This window comes from Nesoenas mayeri (assembly GCF_963082525.1).
Source record: "Nesoenas mayeri genome assembly, chromosome: 1".
Classification (NCBI taxonomy): Eukaryota; Metazoa; Chordata; class Aves; order Columbiformes; family Columbidae; genus Nesoenas; species Nesoenas mayeri.
Window position 1 is genome coordinate 152549359 of NC_137541.1, and position 18211 is coordinate 152567569.

At 39.9% G+C, this 18211-nt stretch overlaps 1 protein-coding gene across 1 annotated transcript in view; it reads right to left on the reverse strand.

Moving 5' to 3' along the window:
- Positions 1 to 18211, reverse strand: part of COL4A2 (collagen type IV alpha 2 chain) — a gene marked incomplete at both ends in the record, with an annotated part of 147662 nt that overhangs the window by 41774 nt on the left and 87677 nt on the right. Inside the window, 8 exons of the mRNA XM_080363860.1 lie at positions 396 to 437; positions 1089 to 1124; positions 3436 to 3498; positions 3594 to 3629; positions 5166 to 5237; positions 5947 to 6063; positions 8154 to 8198; positions 8281 to 8415. Of these exons, the coding sequence (XP_080219986.1) occupies positions 396 to 437; positions 1089 to 1124; positions 3436 to 3498; positions 3594 to 3629; positions 5166 to 5237; positions 5947 to 6063; positions 8154 to 8198; positions 8281 to 8415 (546 nt within the window). The remainder of the gene's footprint in view (positions 1 to 395; positions 438 to 1088; positions 1125 to 3435; positions 3499 to 3593; positions 3630 to 5165; positions 5238 to 5946; positions 6064 to 8153; positions 8199 to 8280; positions 8416 to 18211) is intronic.

The following is an 18211-nucleotide window of genomic DNA, read 5'->3' on the forward strand; positions in this document are numbered from 1 at the left end:
GGTTCTAAAACTCTGAATAAATTGATGGCAAGACAAATTTATTTTGTGCTGGAATTAACAAATAGCAATGCTTGCTCTTGCCCTGTATGTTTCCAGAATGACAGTAGGGATTATTGCTTTATATAAAGTGGTCTGGCACTACACATTTCAGAAGTGTTACCTCTCATTTGTGGTGGTGTAAAGAGGGTACAGTTAGACCTAGACATGTAGAAGTTAGTTCAGCTATGACTTTCCTTATGGAGATTTTCATTACTTTCAAAGCTATATTTGTTTGATTTTCTAATTATGTAATAAAATTAAAATTAAGAAGGTATTTAAAATAGATTCCTTTATAAATAGCAAATAACATGAACCTGTCCTTTAGTAGTGATATTAATTAATTAGTTTTCCTTTACCTGTTCACCTTTTTCTCCATAGAAGCCAAGGCCCCTGTTGCCCTGCAAAAACAATAGGTCAAGATTTACTACATGTATGACTCGGTCTTCTAACGTAAAATTCAAATATAAACATGCTTAAAGGCCTTTTCAGGTTTACAAGTCCATAGGACACCCCCAAAGAACTGCAATCAAATAACAGTCTAGGTTTACCTCCAAGTATTTTTATATATTTGAAAGTATTTTTCTAGACCTAAACATTCAGAAAGACAACTTTAATTAAAATCTCATGCTACCAGTGCTTCTTACAACAGACTTTGAGTCATTCACTGAGTAATGTGAAAAAATCAAGCATTTCTTTTGCAAGTTTTTTAATAGCACTGAATGTGAAGTGGGCTGGAACAATAAACTGATATTTTTTCTCCGCTGAGACATAATTGAATATTGTAAAGACTGCAAGGATTCTCTGTTCATGGGAAGCTACTGTGACTACAGTAGCAAATTAAATCTGGCTCTAGAAATGGTTTAATCTTTTTGGGGTAGGCGATCCCAGTATAAGATTAACTTCTTGTGGTATGCAGCCAACAGAGAAGGTCTTATGCTACACAGCCTTTGGCACAGCCTGTGGTTCTTTATTCTACTGCCTTCAAGTGGGTCTTGGATAAACCTCAGTGACACAAAATCAACATAAACAACTCTGACACAAAGACTTACTTGTGGTCCTGGTGGTCCTGGGGGCCCTGGTGGTCCCTGGGGAAATAGAATAGGGCAGAGCAAGTTACTTGTTGTTTTCTAACCAATGCGTGCAGGAGGTCAGTTACTTTATGTCTGAAATGTAAGTATCTATTTAAAAGGCAGTCTATTCCTCAGCATTCAATGTGCTATCCTCATTATCTTAGCTGTGTTCACTGTTCTGAAAAATACCCTCCTAAGTCACATTGTAACCTTTTCTAACAGAATAACAGTCTCCCATCTTAGACCTAATGACATCTCAATTTTATTTCAAGTAATAAGAACCTGTGCTTTTGGATCCTGACTTAGTAACATTTTAAGCTCGTATCAAAATATAAGTACATCTCTAAGTATTTCACTGGACTGGTGTCTTGGTACCTCATCTGTCTGTAAAGGGAGCTGAACTACCCTATGCATCTCAGATTACCTGTTTGCTATTGTACAGAATTAAATCAAAGGAAGATGGTGGGCAATTAATTTATAACAGAAAGAAACGCTGCCAGAGTCTTACAAAAGCAGTAGGAAAGCCATCAATTGGAGAGACAACCTGCCTTGCTTCAGTCAGTTATGGTAGTCAACAAGCTCCAAAGGGCTCTACACATTAAAAACTCTGTTAAATGCAGGGAAGGTAGGGTGAATAAGAAGCATGAACTGTTCAGAGGGGAAAATGGTGAATAAGAGCCATAGAATAAGGAGTGAGCTGCAGATCAAACCATCCACCTACTGAGTCCCAAAGGGGTTATGCAAAGTCAAGCCAAACTTGCAAGGAAAAGATAATAACATTCAGGTGGGACCTGAACTTGCTACGCATCTCTGCCTTGCTATGTATCTTTGTGTGCATAAACAATCAGCTCCTTCTGAAAAAATTACTTTTGAATCAGTTTTGGTTAGTCAAGTAGTCTGTGAGCTGTTGACCAATCTGCTGGGCAGATGCACTGTGAAGGGCATCCCATTGCCTGGGGTCCCTCAGGGCTTAGGGGAGTCATGCGTGCCTTCATGCAGGGTCTAGGACTTGAGGAAGAGGAATGATACAAATCCAGACCTGGGAAATGCTCTCAAGTTCCTCTCACAGATAAGCCAGTGCTTTAGAAATGGTAAATATAGTTGGATATATTTTGTTAAAAGCTGGAGATGGTGGGGATCCATCTACTCTGGAAGAGTGTTCAGAAGAGATGTTGCCAAGATGGCAACCAGAAGGACATAGTCACAGGGCTCAGGAAACGTGTGGTTCATAGCACACCTAACATCCAAGACACTGCACTAGGAGTATGAGCCATTGCCGGCTGGGCTCCTCTGTGAAGCCCATGAACTTTGTGGGTTCACTCTACAGAAAAAGTAAAGGACTGAGGAGATTTCCCTTCAGAAGGACCAGAGGAGAAAGACAAGGTGCAGCTTACTCCAGACAATAAAATGGGTACTGCAGACAATTAACTTTGGAAAGGCTTAGTGTACTGTGGATTTAGTCCTAGATTTTTTTTAATTTTTATTTTATTTTATTTTATTTTTTTTCAGGGGGAGAGGGATGCTATTCCTGCAAACAGCTGTGAAGCTGTGCATAAGAAACACGGACTTGTTTTTTTTCTTCCTCAAACCAGTGGTGTAGACCAAGTCTGAAGTAAATATTGACAAAACAAACGCTATAAAGTTGTCTTATGGGAAAATAAAGCAAGCCTGAAGACAATGAAATATATTGAATTTGAACATGTGTTTCTCACCTACAAAACTATTAACTATGGCAATAAGAAATGTAGAAAATGGCATCTGGAGAGAACACAATCTTCCCAAAGAACTATGCAGCAACAGTTGTCAATGTCAAGGCTGTAAATGTTGATTTTGGAAAAAATGACTGAAAAAATAATTTAAAACTAAGATTGTATTCTAAATACTAATGAAGAATGCTATCTATTTAGTCTCCTGTGGGAAGTGTGGAGACCCTAATATACATGTCCTTTATAAGTAGAAAAGGTAACATATTTAGGACCTGATATCTTTGATAACTCTGTGTGTGGGGATGGAGAATGGACTGCATTCATTAGTCTTTACAAACAAGACTCTTCAAAGGGGGATCAATAAATACAATACAAATAAAAAGCCTCCTGCAATACAGGGTGGAAAAAAGTCCACCTCCTTTTGCAATATTCATCCTAGATGAAGACACATGGTGTCTTCTAGTTCTTTCTAAAAGGTTTTGCATCCAGGGCACGTACCTGCTATTTCTAACCTGTATTTTCTATCCATTTGCTAGGTTACAATCCAACATAATGGAACTTGCTGAGATGATTCTTCTGTTAGCTTAATTTCCTACAGAATATATTTTAAACATACTTACTGGCCTTCCTCGCTCTCCTCTTGGACCAACAGGTCCTTGAATACCCAGTGTACCCGGAGGTCCCTTTAAACAAAGAAAAAAAACCCAGGCATCAATTAATGTTGTTCCTGTATCAATTACTATTGACACTTTATCCCATTTGCTGTAATACTACTTACTGGAAAACCATTGAACCCTGGATCCCCAGGATCCCCCTAAAAAAAACAGAAGTAAAAAATGTAATCAATACTATACAGAAAATTGAATAAAATCTTTTTCTCACTCAATAATTTTTTATCATTCCAAAAACTAATCGTAGCATACAATACTATACAAACCCTTACATACAGATGCATCAGATGCATTCAATACAGGTGTTGAGATAACTGAATGTGGGCCACACAGATTTTGTACTTTCTATATAAAATATAGTTGCCTGCTATACAGTAGAAGAGTACAAAGTTGGCAAGGGAAGTTAATGATCCCAACTACAAGGCTGACATGGAAAACAGACCACATTTAATTAATTTTTGAAAAATCTCATCTAACTAGTGGTTTAATTAGGGCTATAACCTCAGCTCAAATGTACACACTCATTTTTCATGAGTTGCATGGGAATTACCAAATCATTTTGATTCTCTTCTGAGTCACTAAAAGCATTTGGAACATACTGTTTTCAGTGACCACATATTTTAAGTGCAGTACATGTTGAAATGTTTTTGGACATTGGATCCAAAAATGTTCTAGTGCAAAGACCTTCCAATACCCATAAATAATGCAGTATTCAGTCCAGACACCTTTAATAATTTCGAATAGCATCCTAACTATTGAGTTAATTTGAGTTTAGTTAACAGAATAATGTGTGGAACCAAGCGCTTTCTGAAATGAACACAGGTGTGTTCATTCATGGGTGTGTAACCCCATCCTTGGCCACAATATACTCAGTCATTCCTAATTACTAACAAATGCAGATTTCAAGAGTTTCTGAAAGGAAAAGATGATTTAATTTAAAATACAGGCAACTTACAAATATGTCAACAGGAAAACCTATTTTGGCACTCATCACTGGCACAAAATATACATAAAAGATATCAGCAGATCCCTTTTGTGCTGAGTACAGCTCAGATGTAGCTTTGTACATAAATTTGTCACAATATATACTCCAACAGCATATGTAACCTTATCTTTATTTGATACCTTCAAATTATACAACACCATATATACGAGAAAAATCTACAAGTGATTACAAAACAAGTTTTAAATATTAGAGACAGTAAAAGCACCCACAGAAATACTGGGGTTTACTAAATAACTAAATAATATATTGAAATATATTTTATATCCCAAGTCAACCAAATTCCTGTGTGAAAATTATACAGAAAGGATTAAATATATTAAATAAAATGATTCCGTGGACAAACCTATGGCAAAGGAATAATTTTGACAAACACAATATGAAGGTAGTGATTGAATAAAGAGGGTAATACTTGAACTACAACATCTCCAGTGCCTCTGCAATCCACCTGGAGGCTGGAATTCCTTGCAAATGACTGAGTGGAGATTTTTTTTTCCTGGATATCAGATAGATTTTGGTGTAACCAGAGAAAGCAGAAGCTGCCTTGCAAAGCCTACACAGAATCAAAGTGGGCCTCTTGGGACATGTCTGTCAGACTGTAAGCAAAATTAACTCTCCAGCATCTGCTTGTAAAACAGTACTGAGCATGAGTAACTCCCAGGAGTTACAGACGTACCCTGTATCGGCTTGCGATGTCTGGTGGCAGTATGTAGGGCTCTCCCTTTTGGCCCTTTGGTCCTTGGACTCCCTGGAGATGACAAAAAAAAATAATTTAAGTAAGCTTTCATGTCATATATGTTCACACATAAACAGCTAAGAGTAATGAAAAATATCTGTCAGGGTTTTCGTGAGTATATATATACTGCTGTCTAGAGGCAGAGACTATGCCTAACTGCAGAAATTCATAGTTTAAAAATGAAGTGTAAACCCTCACAGTACACAAAAGAATGAAATTCCTATTCCAGAGGAAGAACCCCCCATTACCCAGGAGTGATATTACGGGGTCACACCTGTGAGCTAGAGCAGCAGTGGCAGCTCCTCAGGGCTGACATGTGCCGTGGTAAATCCAGGAGCTCCACTGCTCACCTCAGCGTGATGCTAGGTATATCGCACCACAGAAAGCCATGGGGTGGGGAAGGAGAAGGTTACTTCCATTGGGAATTCTGAATTTAATCTGCTTTATCACTGTTGGATAAAGCTGTACAAGTTTTCCTGAAGTAATCTCTCCACAGGACCTATGTGACAGGTATAGTTCTGGGCAGACCTCTCAGCCCTGGCTGCAATACAATAACTAAGAATTGCGCAGTGTGTTCACAGTAAGTCCACATGGATATTCTTCTGGGTCAAATGGGAGCTCCATTAAGAGATGGCCCATTTGCTTCCAACACACACATGAATGAATCTCACTTCAGTAATGATCTTAAGATTTAGGTACTTACTTACTGCCAGCTACTTACAATGGTACCAGGGAAACCAGAGACTCCAGGAGTTCCCGGGTCACCAGGGTCACCTGCTGTCCCGTTACAGCCATCATGACCTGGTTTCCCCCTTGATCCTGGCTGCCCTGGATGACCCTGTTGAGGAAAAAAAAAATAAGTGTTTATCTATCCATCTGTTTCTAGTTTTCCTTTTCCTGTAGTCACACAGTATTTAGACATTCTCACATTAAGCCCAAGGCTTGGATCCATGGGAAACTATGATTTTCAAAGACAGAAACAGACAGTGCCTTTTTTAATATAGCTGCAGCTTGAACCAGATGCCCCAGACAGTGTGAAAAAATGAGCAGTGAAGGACCTTTCAGAAAGGGTAAGAAAGTTATGTTCAATACAGGCTCTGTCAGGCAGATAATTAAGCCAGATGAGGCTGCTGCACAGGGAGCCACCAAGAACTGGGATTGTAAAGTATTTCAGTGCTTCACACTGGAAGAGTGGGAAGAAAGGTTCCTTGCTGGCTTTGAACGGCTTCCAAGCTGGGAAAAAGTCAGAGATGCTTTTGGAGCTTGGGTGAATGTCGTGATGAAGCTGGAAGTATGGAGATGGGAATTTAACAGCACGGCTCAAAGTAAGGGACCTGGGGCCACTGCGAAATCTCCACATGGAGCCTCTGAAAAGTTAGTCCTGTCTCAAACCAGATTTTCAATGGTGTACTTACATCCACCTTAATTGCTGTTGCTTCTGGTTAGCATTGAAGCTGATGAGAAGCAAATTTGCCATTGACAAGCCCTCTCTTCTAGTCAGAAAAAACAAAAACCAACACAAAACATTTCTCCCTTCTCCTCCATCTGGAACAAGATTTTTCTCTTTGCTTCAGTTCCCTTGCTTAGAAGACAAAGAAGTCTCTCTACGTCCTTATCCAGCTCCATCAAGCAGACGAGATTTGGGCTTGCCACCACCCTTTCTTGGTCTCCAGACCCACATCTAACACTGTGCCATTACAGTTCACACATCTGCCCATCTGCCTTCTGATGTTATGTCTTGGCTTGAGAAAATGGGTTGGAAAGCATAACTGAGTGGGAAGGGCAGGAGAGCTTGAGGACAGAACACAGTGAACATGAAGGTTGGGGTACTGTCTGAGGGGATTTATGTGCAGAGGTCAGGAAGGAAGGGCTACAAAAGAAAACTTGCTTGGGTAAGAAAAGCGGTTCAGCTCTAGTAATATTAGCAACACAGAACTTCACAGGGGAGCGATTTACTCTCCTTCCAAGGAAAACACAGCACTTAGAAACAACTCAGTATGATGTGGCGAGGTGAATGAGATCCTCAGCTACAGAAGCATTAATAAGAACGGGAAAGAGGGTCTTCTGCTTTTCCTTTAAGAGTGAGAAAGAGGGAGGGGAGGAAGAGTGTGTGAGAGAAAGCCCTGGAACTCAATAGGGAGCTCTTCTGGAAACAAAAAAGGGAGAAAGCAGAGTGGATGTGGATGCGTGGGCCACAGAGCGGGGCCCCGGTGTCAGGGAGCACTACAAAGGAAACCCAAGCCTGGGAACTCTGTCCAGGGATTCCAGTGACTCAGATTTCTTTGTTGTTTTATGACACAAGATGTAAAGAAGTGTAAGCTGGGAAAATACTGTGCTGTGAACTTTACCCGGCTTCCCTCTTTGAATGTTTCAGTTTCATGGACCTGGTCAATTTGTTCAAAGTTTGACACTGTTCAGTGTTCAGTAAGTCTTTTAAGACTATCTCAAGCATGCCACAAGCTATAAAGCAAATAAAGCTTAGTATTCTTAAAATCATTGGTCTTTCTATGTGCTTTGCAACTCTGAAATAATTAAGGAATGACCCACTGGTGTCCTTCACTCACAAACTTAAGAGATGTGAAGCACTTATCTCACAGCTCTTTCCTACAAAAGAACATAGTTAGCTGGGTAACCTCCAGGGACACAGGAAATTTCCGTCCTTTCTTGTCCCCTTTACAAGAGGATTTCTCCATAGGACAAAGCAAAGGGATCTTAATTATCTGAGGGAATGAGAGGGAGCACAGATTCTGCTCTCTTGGTATGTATCTGCAGTTTCACTCACTTCAACAAATGCCCTTTGCTTAAAAGTGTGTGCATGGCTGATGTAGAATTTAGCCCGGACATTTTAATTAAAGTACAAAGGCTTTAAACTATCCTGCAATATTTGCTGTTGGTGATTTCTCAAAGATGAGGTAACTGGCTACTTACAGGAACGCCATCTGCCCCGGGGAATCCAGTGACTCCTCTTTGTCCCTAGAGTGAAACAGCACAATTAAAGAGATGTTCTGCCCAGGATTTTGCTCATTAGCTAAAACATCTGATATTGAAAAGTTACCACTTCTCCTTTGGGTCCAGCTATTCCTGGGTGTCCTCTTTCACCTTTGTGACCTTTGGGACCTTGCAGTCCTGGGATCCCCATCAATCCTGGTGGTCCAGTGAACCCCTGTGATCCAAGGAGTCCGGGCTGGCCCTGAGAAAAATAATTAAAAAGCATTTATTTACAAACAGTTGCGATGCACGAAGCTGGATTAGTTATCACTGCTGCAAGGGAGTTAGTCTCTTGAAGGGAAAATAAACACAGAATCTCTTTCTATTCTAGTACGCCAGACTCTTTGATGAATGTCATCCAGAAACACCACGCAGAGAAACTCCAGCAACAGCAACCACATTGTGCATGACAAAATCAATATATGGAAATTCACACTCAAATCAATATTCACCACTTGAATTTTCACGGCTCCTCTATGAAAAAAAGTGTTTCCTTTGGAATAAGGTGTCTGAAGAGTGATTCTCACTGACCTACAAACATAACCAATTATACTCCAAGCAAGTAAAATATGTTCAACTGTGAAATCTGCTTAGTGGCCATATTGCTTACAAATGGGGTTTAATGTTCAACGGCAAGAATTTCTGTCTCTTTGGGGATGATATTTCTATTTAGCAGTGGAACCTGAAAATGATTAGGTGTGCATGTATCCCCACAGGCTGGAGAGTTGCATGCAGACCTCCCTGGTCATCCTCCCTTCCAGCGCTGTGTTGGCTCTTCGGGCCACTTCAAACGCTGTTTAAAAGTAATCCCGTTGACTGCCAACATCACAAGGCTCAACAGGGGAAAAAATAATTTTAAAATGACACAATGGTGGTTTAAGTGATGGGTTGTGACAGTATGTCTGAGATCTGTGAACCAAAGTATTTGAAAGCCGTTCCAGACGTAGTGTCACCAAAGGCACATATGTTTTGCATGCTCTACAGCACTAATGACACTCATAGTAAAACGCCACAATCTTTTCTGGAGAAATATCCGTCAATGGCGTAAAGCACCATTAACCAAGATGTTCTAATTAAGCAGATTCAAATGAAATTATTCTTAAAACGCAATTAGATTTTTCACAGACCAGTCTGCAACAGCATCAATATCCCACAAAGCAAGAATTACAGGAAAACATGAACAAACGAATATGTATTTATACAAAGGAGCTAATAAAAAAAATTAACACCTTGTTTCAGTATAAAATACAGTCTCACCCATGTCTGGAAAAAAGAGCTAGAAAATCAATGCAATCCCTGTCCAAGAAGAATAATACTTCAACTTCATTTAATGCCATTGAAGTGGGAGGAACAAAGAAGGGTAGAATGAGGACTTAAAGAAACGAAACTGAAGGTATCCTGATTTTTTGGCATTCATGAAGTCGTAAAGATACTGAAAAATGCTTCATTGATATTCGACAAAATTTATTTTATTCTCATATTGAAGGATAAGCCCATTTGTGAAACACTTTCAAAACTTCATTGTCAACATGCTATCTATAATTAACATTTATCTATGCTACAGTTGTCTTGATACCGTAAACCTGAAAACAAACACCGTGACTGAAACACAGCTTACTCCTAGTTTTTAAAACAATTCAATTTTCCACACTGCTTTTGTGTAAAATGGTTGTCACAACAGTTGAAGTAGGTTTTATATTTTAAATCTTATTGTATTAATATCAAATGAGTCCATACTGAGAAGGTGACCTAGCCAAACAAAGTACAAAACTCAACACGATTTTTTTTCTTGAAAGAAAACTAGGAATGAGTCAGTATGAAGAACGAATTACATGGAGTTCCTCGGGACAAGCCATCAGGATGGATCTCTTAGACTACGGATCTTCTGCTATAGTGTTATGACTAACTTGACAAAACTGATGGTTTAGGAGCATTGCCAAAGGACACCATAAGTGTTTGAGCTGTCAGCATGAAAGAGTATCCCTCCTCTGCTTACAATCAAGCCCAACTTTATACAGCACCTCTACTTCTAAACTAAGCCTGCTAATGTGGATTATTAGGTGCTAGGAAGCCAATGTTTTTTCAGGGTAACAAACTGAAAAGCAACAAAGGTTACATTAGTACTTATGAAATATAACATGATTCGTGTTGGCAGGAGGCATAAGCATCTGAAAAGCAGCTGCTCATTTCCGTATGCCAGCCACAGTGGGCTATTACAGATGCATCTTTCTCCACATCAATAGCTTTTTAAAAATCAGTGAATCTCTAAAAGTTACCCCATGGTGGTGCAGATCCTTGTTTAAACAGATTCACAGCAGACATACTTTTCTTAGTTGCCTGACACAAATGGAAAAATGCTGATTGGAATCACTAGCATAATCATTTAAATATGAACCAATATTCATCAGTGTGATCTTCAAGATCAGGAAAAAGAAGTATTTTCTGATTAATTAAGTGAGCTATTTTGTTCTTTCCCATAAACCCAGATCTGGAAAGAAACCTTCAACAAGGATAAAAACATATCTCATACACCTGCAAAGAACACAGAAAAATTATTCAAATTTGGTTGTAGTGATTTGAGTTGGTTCCAGTTTCAATTTAATTTTGAGAGGTTCTGAAACCAAATGTTTCTTCCACAAAAAAAGGAAAATATGGATTCAGTACACTGAAAATGCTGCTTCGTTTTTGAAATACCCGAAAGGCAAAGGAAGGCAAATTCCAAAATCTACTCATCCACCTGAGATATGCAAACCGTCGCTTTAGTGTCCACCTACACCCTTTTTGTGAGCAGCAGGCCAGAGGCAGAACGCACATAAAACCTTTAATTGCAATTTCTTATAAAATGCTGGTTGTGTTCAGAATTGTTAATTCTGTTGCCGGGCTTTCTGCAGAGGCCACGTAGAGCTGCAATATTCAAGGTGGCATTCCAAGGAACGTGGTTACATCTCTTAATCCCTACACCAAATACCACTCTCCACCTTCCAGTCCCATTTTCCTATCTGGTGTGGAGGAAGAAGTAAATGAGGAATGGAAAATGAGGAAGAGAGCTGGGCAACACCAATGCCCCTTCCCTATGCTTTCCTGGTAATTATCTGATCATTTGTTTGTTGAAGAATAGAGGTTATTTAATATTATTTGCAACAAAGACAAGAGAATTGGTCCTGCTGGGACCAGTTAAGCATGAAGCTAGAGTCAGAGCTGGGAAAGTACTTAATATCATGGCAATGTTTGTATAATTCTTCAGGCAGTTAGCACCTTGGCCTGTTAACTGAATTAACTTTGTTAATCTTCATTAACTCAGACTTGTCAGCTTTTACTCTGCTTTCTTTATGTTGAACAAGTATGTCCCTTTTTCATTAGCAAATGACCTAAGAACGTTCTCTCTTTTGCAAAGGTCATTGAGGAGATCTAAGCAAAGGCAACCAATTTGAAAGATTCAGTCAAATAAAGCGTGATTCAATTATGAGAATTCTAAATCCCCCTGTATGAAACGTGCCAGGCATGGTACTGCTCTGTTTCTGCTCTTGGAGGGTCAGAAACCCCAGAAAGTTCTCCAAAGCCATGAAATTGTGTCCAGATTAAATTTCTAGGTCAAAAAAAATTAAAAAAATAAAAAAGCAAATCTAGGCAAATAGGCTATCCCTCTCTGTCATGTTTTAGACAACTCACAAAGCACTATCTCTGGTGCCCAAGCAAGTAAAATATGTTCAACTGTGAAATCTGCCTAGTGGCCATATTGCTTACAAATGGGGTCTAATATTTAACGGCAAGAATTTCTGTCTCTTTGGGGATGATATTTCTATTTAGCAGTGGAACCTGAAAATGATTAGGTGTGCATGTATCCCCACAGGTTGGAGAGTTGCATGCAGGCCTCCCTGGTCATCCTCCCTTCCAGCGCTGGGTTGGCTCCTCAAATGATAAAGCAATGCAGAAACCTGCTCTGGCTCACGGTGCTTGCTGGCAGAAGGCTTTCCGTTTTGCTGGGGTGAACCGGAACTCTTCCCAAATCTAGAGCATGGCATGAATGCCCCATGTCACCCACTGCTGGATTTACAGGCCAGTGCTAAGTGGCTTACCGAAGCGCGTGTGGCATGCTTTGGCCAGCACCTCGTAGGAAGCACGCAAAAGGAAAAGGAAAAAGTGGGCTGACAGAATATCTTAAAGGCTAACGAGAAGTTTTTTATTTGTTTTTACACAAAACTTCCATGGCTGTTGAGACGAATTGCAAAGCTCCCAATGTCAAGTTGCACTCCTAAATGGGCAGGCTCTGCTTTGCTCTTCCTGCGACTCCAGCTGACTGGGAGAGGTCTCGCACAATTCATCTGGCCAGCCCAGCCATGTGCAAAAGCCATTTAACAGACAGGAGCAAAGGTCAGAAATTTAGGAAGCCTGGAGGAAATCTTCCCAGAAAATATTTGTAATGTTGTATATACATTGTCACTTGTCCAGTGACGTGCATGAAAGAAAATGCTGTCGGGGTTGCGACTGAATTTAATAGCTGCATTTTGCAATTAAATCCCAGTGGACTTAAGAAGGTTCTGAACAGACTTTTAAATCTGTACTGAATGTTCAAGTTTTGCAGCTTGAACTGTCATTTCCAGTTCTTTTAGGATCAGTCAAGCACAAGAGATGACATGTTGCAATAATCTCTTCCTTCTAATTTACTGGTAAATTTACAGTGTGGAAACAAAACTGGTAGAGGAGAATACACTACTTTTGAGAGCAACCAATTGTTTGAGGTACTATACAAATAAAGATACAATAAATGACAGTTCCTGCTCCTAAACTTTTAAAATACAAGAACATCATGAATTGCTGAGAAATTCGCCTGCCAGCATGGAGATATGAAGGAAAAAATAGTTGATTTACAATAAAGAGGAGACAGAATCAGAATTACTGCAGGGCTTCACTGTCATTGAGCCCATTTCTCCACATTTCATTACAGACTTCCATTTTGCAGCTGCTTCTGGTAAATGGAATGTGATGATTCAGTATGCCCCACACTAAAATGATCCTTGTAGGCCATCATTTATTTAATAGTGGACAAGAAGAAAGGAGGTTAAGTCCCTGACATTTTAAAAAGGTCATTGGTGAAAGGACAAGTTCACTTCCTGCAGGAAGGCTGATCTGACCGTGACAGTCAAGTGGGAGCTAGGACTTTTTTTGGAGGAGGGCTCAGCCTGGAATGGTCCCTGTAAGAACAGATGGGGAAAGGACGTCACAGCAAGGACCTCGATGCAGTCCCACTACTGGGAGACCAGTAAGCGGAACAGAGAGCAGCTCACCAGGGAATAAAATTGGTTATAAGGAAAATGAGCCACTCTGAGCTGATTACTGTGAGTATCACTGTGATACTGTGACTGTGTAAAAGTGCTAGCCCAGAAAAAAAGCATCCCTGTAGGTACACAGGAAATAAACAGAGAAGCTTTTAAGCGTAATGCTGGCAAAATGTGGAGAACAGGGTTTAAATATAAGGAATTTGCATTTCTCTGAGCCAGGTTCAATGGAGGCAGGCATAGTAAAGCAATCATTGAGCTCAACTGAAAAATGACCATAGTGCTCCACTCACTCCCAAAAACTACAAGGAACAACCTCAAAACCCTGCTAGCGGCACACACAGTCAGACTGGGATGGGCATATCATCTGGCATTTCTCCTGGAGCATAAATCCAGGGGTTTATGGATTGACCATAATAGAGGGGAATATGTAGGAGAAAGGTTTGGGGTTTCAGCTCCATGCAGTGCACACTCTGCTAGAAATACTTCAGCTATGGGGTTTCACAGCTTTGGGCTGAGAGGCAGAGACAAGCAGACTACACGGAGCATTGGATATTAGGAAACATTTCTTCATGGGAAGGGTTGTGAAGCATTGGAACAAGCTGCCCAGGGAAGTGGTTGAGTTGCCATCCCTGGAGGAGTTTAAAAGATGTGCAGATGAGGCTCTTAGGGACATGGTTTAGTGCTAGAGTTAGGTTACGGTTGGAATCGATGATTTTCGGGGCCTCTTCCAACCAAAATGACTCTACGATTCTATGATGCTGCTGCCATAGCTCAACCAGTTCATTTCAAGCCAGTGGCTGCTTCTGGCGGTCCCAGGCTGCCCAGTACAGACAGATCCCCAGAGAGCTCGTCGCACAACACCCTCTGACTATTTACAGAACCAATTCCAAAACAAGTTTAAGACCTTATGGGTCTTAACTGGTTATTTTTGCATAATCTCTCCATGGCAGGGATACATGTCTGGTCTTCCTTTCCTGCCAGCTCTACTAAGATGAAATTTTTATTTACCCAGACTTCTCAGTGGTTACTGGAATAAACCAAGTTTAAAACACCTCACTTTCAAAGCTTCACTGGGCACAACTTCAGTCACTGATGAGCACATCTACCATGATGCAGAAGACACTGGTACATATCTACACCATACATCATTATGCTGTGCATTGATAATGTAGTTTGAATTGTTCCATCCACCTCAGCAACTCAGTGTTTTGTTTTAGCAAGATTTAAACATTTTTGCAATTCCACCTGGGAAAAGAGGTCAAAACAATCCATGGAACGGTAGAAAACATAAAAACATCAGGCAAAACACAGCTAATGCTAGCCACTGGAAAGAAAGATTATCTGGGAGAAAAAATCCTGACGTTTGTGCAGGCTTGGTTGTTAAACATATTAGCACACCACTTTATTTCTGTCTCTTCAGGACTGTAATAATGCCTGTTTTCTGAAAGACAGATGACTAATCTCAATTTGCAGCACGCATTCAGAAGCTCCTCACTAGATGGCACCAGCCATTGCTGCTGCATGCAGCCCTGACCTCCACAGGTGCATGTTACAACCTTCAGGAATTCTGGTAAGGAGTTCAGGTAGGGTCAAAATGTCTTTGTGCAGGGTCTAAGGCAACAAAAGCAGAAGGTTTCCTGAAAAATGTCTGGGAGTGAGATAGCTGGGGAAGTGCAAATGAAATGGGATGAAATTCATCATGCAACCGAGCAACATGTGGTGTCCTGAAGTGCCTGTGTTTTGTTGTTCACCCTTTATTTCGTGTAGTAGAAGGACTTGGTCTTTTAAGAAGAATGAGAAAAACTTATAATTTTATTTCTCCAGTGGCTTGCTAAATTTACATTTAATGTCACAGGCCTGCATCTTCTCAAATTTATATTCTGAATCTGTGTTTTATTGTAGGGCTGCCACTAGCTTCTGCCACCACACGGTTACCAGCGTTAGGAAGGGATGGACTTCTGTGATCTAACTTGGATATTGATAAGCAAATGAAGCAAACCTTTCTCGTGTGCCTTAAGCTGTGTGATACTCAGTTCTTAAACAGAGCAGCACTGAAGGAGTCAGCAGGCTTTAAAAAAAAAGTACATAGCTAATGGTTATGTCTATTTTTAATTTATCTTTTGCTACTTGAGAGAAGGTTATTTAGCTGAGTTTCACATTCCAGCTTGTTTTCTCAGAAAAAAAAAAAACAACTTTCCTTCTCAATTGTTAAAAAGCTTTTTTTTATTTATACCAAAAAGTAAACAAAAAAATTATAAAATTCACTGTAAGTTAAAAATAACTAAAAAATGAGGCTATTTCAGCCTAGTGGCATGGTAACAATTTGCTTCTCTTTCAACTACATTGTCTGGACTTGGGACATTTTCTCTTAGGACAGTGGTGACCAAATGACATTAACATTAATTCCAGAGCAGTGAATCAGCTTGCAGGAGGTTGTTTTTTTCTTCTTCTTTTTTAATTAAGGAAGGAATAAACATTAAATCTTCACCAAAAAAAAAGAACTATGAAAGAGTTCTCTTTACCAGAAGCCACAGCCCTTTTCTGTAGTCAGTAAATGAAATAATTTTGTACTGTTCTCTGCTCCCACGGTTTCATCTAATTTCTGATCTTCCAGAAAGCTGCTGTGTCACTCAAGAAGATAAAACACACGTAAAATAAAATACATGCTGGAATGTAGGTTGAGCACTCAAAAGAACCAGTTAAAAGTTTCTTCATGTCACATAATACATCGGAGTATATGTCAGAAATGCTTTCTGTGCTTTGCAGAGCTGCTGTAGGAAGAACAATCCTGGGACTAAAGCAATGGTCTCTCAAAAATAAACATCAGAAAAGGCAAGTCTAGACAAAACCTCACAAGGATTTCCAGGCCAAGTCTTCAGAAGGTTACTGTGCAGAGGAAAGGAGAAGAGGAAGGAGGAAAAGATGTGGGAAGGAAGCAGTGGGCAGAGTGGAAGGGTGGTTTTGTTTGCAGCCTCAGGAAGGGGAGAGCTTGGAGAGTCCAAAGCAGCATCTCTGATAAAGTACAGCTGCGCAACCTGGGAAACTTGGGATCAGAATTATGCCATCTATTAGCAAATATACATACTTAGTGAGTATGCTCTATTGAGTTATGTGATAGGACTTGTAATGACCAAATTTTTTTTAAGGATTGTATTTATTCAACAGATGTAGACATTTATTTACATGCACTGTAGTCCTTCAAAGCTTTCATCAGGTGAGGGTGACATCCTATGGCGTGATATATCCTAATTCAGATTTTCAAACTAGGTCAAACAAATGCACCCTGAATGTGCCCAGTTTTCTTAACTGTCTATAAAAGGAGCCTAGGTCCCTAGTTCAAATGTTGACCTCCACATAACTGCTTTCTAAACTGTGCAAGAAGGCAATACCCCAAAAGACCAAGTCCTGGAATTCTGGATTTAGCAGTTAGGATTAAAACTCAAATAAACTTGAGCATGAAAATTATGCTGCATGCAAAAGAAGCTGGATATAAATGCAGTAAATTCACTAAACTTGGCAGGCAGTACATGGCAGAACCATTGCTACTGGTGGTACAAAATAGTAGGATTTTCTTGGAAGTTAGAAATGTTTGAGCATAAAAAAGTGATCAGGTGATAATGCTGTGTGCTCAAAAGCATACACATTTATTCCAAATATATAATCTGTCCCCCACCTTGCTTCCTTTTCGGCTAGTCAGGTACATGTTTCTTTTAGGCTGCTAGAAGCTGCATAAATATCTGTGCTTCTATACAGCTTCTTAGCTCAGTTTCTATCATCTTTATTCAGGGCATAACAAAATTTCCACCTACATTGGGCTATGCTAAAATTCTGGTATAAGGCTCTGGCAGGACCTAAGGGGTTCATGGGGGAATCTTCAGATCTCAGAAACCTGCAGAGCTGGGGCTGACACTGCAACCCAGACAGATGCTTTTGGTTGGGTTAGCGTGAGAGTGGAAGTGTGATTAATGGAGCTACTCACTTTATGTTGGTTAAACTGAGAGTAACAACCTAAGACAACTATAAAACCAGAAAAAACCCCACTTCTATTGACATGTAAATAGTGCCCCTCTGACTTGCAACTAAATACTGTCTATGAAAGAGTTAAACTAAAATAATTTAGAGATGTTACTTTGAATCAACTTGAAGTTGAGATCATGAGCGAATGATGCTTTACGAAACACTAGCATGACATTGATTTATCCTTGCAAAACATCCATTACTGTTTAATTAATTGGAGGAGGTTAGTTGATAGCCAACCAAAAATTCACCAGAGAGGAAAATCATCTTGCCAAATTTGCTCTTATGACCAGACAAATGACAAGACGATGGGTGTGGAGCTGGAGAGAGCAGAGAACTCCCAGTTACTCCGTGATAGTTGCTGTATCACACGCATGTCAAAGGGCAGATTTTGGTCATGGTACCTATGGAATGTTTGACTGAGCATATGGAGGGATGGTGAATGCCTCATATGTTTTCAGCACAATGAGTAGGTTTTTGAAGCAGAAGAAAATTTTGTTTGTTCAACATGGGTTTTGACAGGATTAAAAAAGCCAGACACTTTCCACGGCAGCATACAATGCGGTGCAATCCTCCTAATCTGCTAGTATCTGCACCAAAATCTTGTTTTTCATTCTTTCAATTTTTTTCTATTAATTTTATTACTGTCGCACTGTTAAGATCAACTGCTTTTCATGACTTTTGAAAAATCACAGTTCACAC